The sequence below is a fragment of the Lycium barbarum genome, chromosome 4 (assembly GCF_019175385.1).
Source record: "Lycium barbarum isolate Lr01 chromosome 4, ASM1917538v2, whole genome shotgun sequence".
NCBI lineage: Eukaryota > Viridiplantae > Streptophyta > Magnoliopsida > Solanales > Solanaceae > Lycium > Lycium barbarum.
In genome coordinates this window covers 100,733,819-100,735,445 of record NC_083340.1, presented here as the reverse complement: position 1 = coordinate 100,735,445, position 1,627 = coordinate 100,733,819, and the positions used below count along the sequence as shown (strand labels likewise).

At 38.2% G+C, this 1,627-nt stretch overlaps 1 protein-coding gene across 1 annotated transcript; it reads right to left on the bottom strand.

The window, feature by feature from the left end:
* Positions 1-233: 233 nt before the first annotated feature.
* On the bottom strand, positions 234-1,083 carry LOC132636163 (probable steroid-binding protein 3). Its single transcript, XM_060352878.1, has one exon. It carries the CDS (start codon positions 954-956, stop codon positions 654-656), a length of 303 nt encoding a protein of 100 aa, XP_060208861.1. The 5' UTR covers positions 957-1,083; the 3' UTR covers positions 234-653.
* Positions 1,084-1,627: the final 544 nt, after the last annotated feature.

Sequence of the window (1,627 nt, the reverse complement as noted above, 5' to 3'; positions counted from 1 at the left end):
TCATTTGCGCCCCAGAGCGTTTTTGGTATGCCTGCCCCAGGACTCACCAGAAAACGACTTTGAAAACACTTATGTTAACAATCTTGAACAAATGTGAATTAGAAGCAACCACTGAATGGTCTTTAGTGTCACTGACGAGTCTTAGTTTTTAGCCTCTGAATCCTTTTACAAAGCCAAATATAAGTTGCATAAAGTCTTTGCCAAGATATAGGGATTACGCAATCACAGATCAATTTCCGAAGACAAGCAATGATAATTATAGAAAATAAATGTTCCCCCAATAGAGGCATCCACTCGTCAATTCATCTTTAAACTACAAACAAAACCTGTCCCAAACAGGAAATGACACACCTACCAGAGCAAGATGGTGTTGCACCATATGCTAAATCATTTGCACTTACAAATACAAATTGCTACAACACTGTTCGTCCATGTGAATTTCCAAATCCCAAACAGCATACACATCAATCAATCAATTACCAAATACGCTTTGCCTTATTCATGTAGTACTTGGTGTTAACAAACAGACCCATAAGAAATACAGAGAATAAACCCTAGATTTATTCGTAATTGCAGAAAAGTCTTACACAAACAGACCCATGAGAGAGAAATATGCAATACATGAAACCCTATATTGGCAGATCCAAACTTGATTAAGAAACTAGAGTGCCAACAATAGAGTACTTAGCTTCGAATTTCTTCTCCCAATCATTAAGAACACCCATTTCTTTCTCGGAGAGGCCATCAAGAGATGGGGAAACATCCTCTTCATTCTTACTCATTTTAGCAAGAGCTCTGCTTGCATCTTTACCTGCGAACATACAGTAGGCCCCACCTGGACCATAGAAGGAATTCCCAGAGCTCACATCGAAGATCCGCCCTTTGATTGCCACGTATATTGGCTTTGATGGATCTCTCCCGTCATATGCCTTCAGTTGATCTGCTGTTAGCTCCATGATGCTTCTATTTTTCGGATGATGAATCAATTAATGGGATGTGTGTGTTATTAATTAGTTGTCGTGGGGAGGAAGTGATGTGATACTTATCCTTTCTGCTTACAAACGGAGCAAAGTTACACTTAATAAAACAACATAAAGGGCCAAAAATACCTTACCATACGAAAAATGGATCGCAAATGCGTCAAAGAGCCCGTTTGGCTTAGTTTACAAGTTGTTGTTTTCAGCTTTTTTTGAGTGTTTGACTGACCAATTTATAAGTCAGTTTTTACTTTAAATAAACCTAAAAAATAAGTTGGCCCGTTTGGCTTAACTTAAAAAAAGTAGTTTATAAGTTGTTTTCAGCTTATAAGCCAAAAAAAATATATTTTTTTTTGCGCGGATTTCCCTTCTTTTGGGGTGGTCTTTAAATTTTGCCCTTCAAATTTGTGTTCTTTAAATTTTGCCCCTCATATTTGTGGTCTTTAAGTTTTGCCCTTTGCTTGGAAAGGTGGGCGAATACATGAAGTTCTGGGTTCGAATCTCCGCTCAGGCATAAAATAAAAAAATAATTTCGCCAGGCAGGACTAGGGGAGTATATGCCGGATCCAGCATACAATCTTTAAGGAAAAGCTAAATTTATGCCGGATCCGGCATAATTAAAAGTCTGCCCCATAAGGCAGAATTTTTCC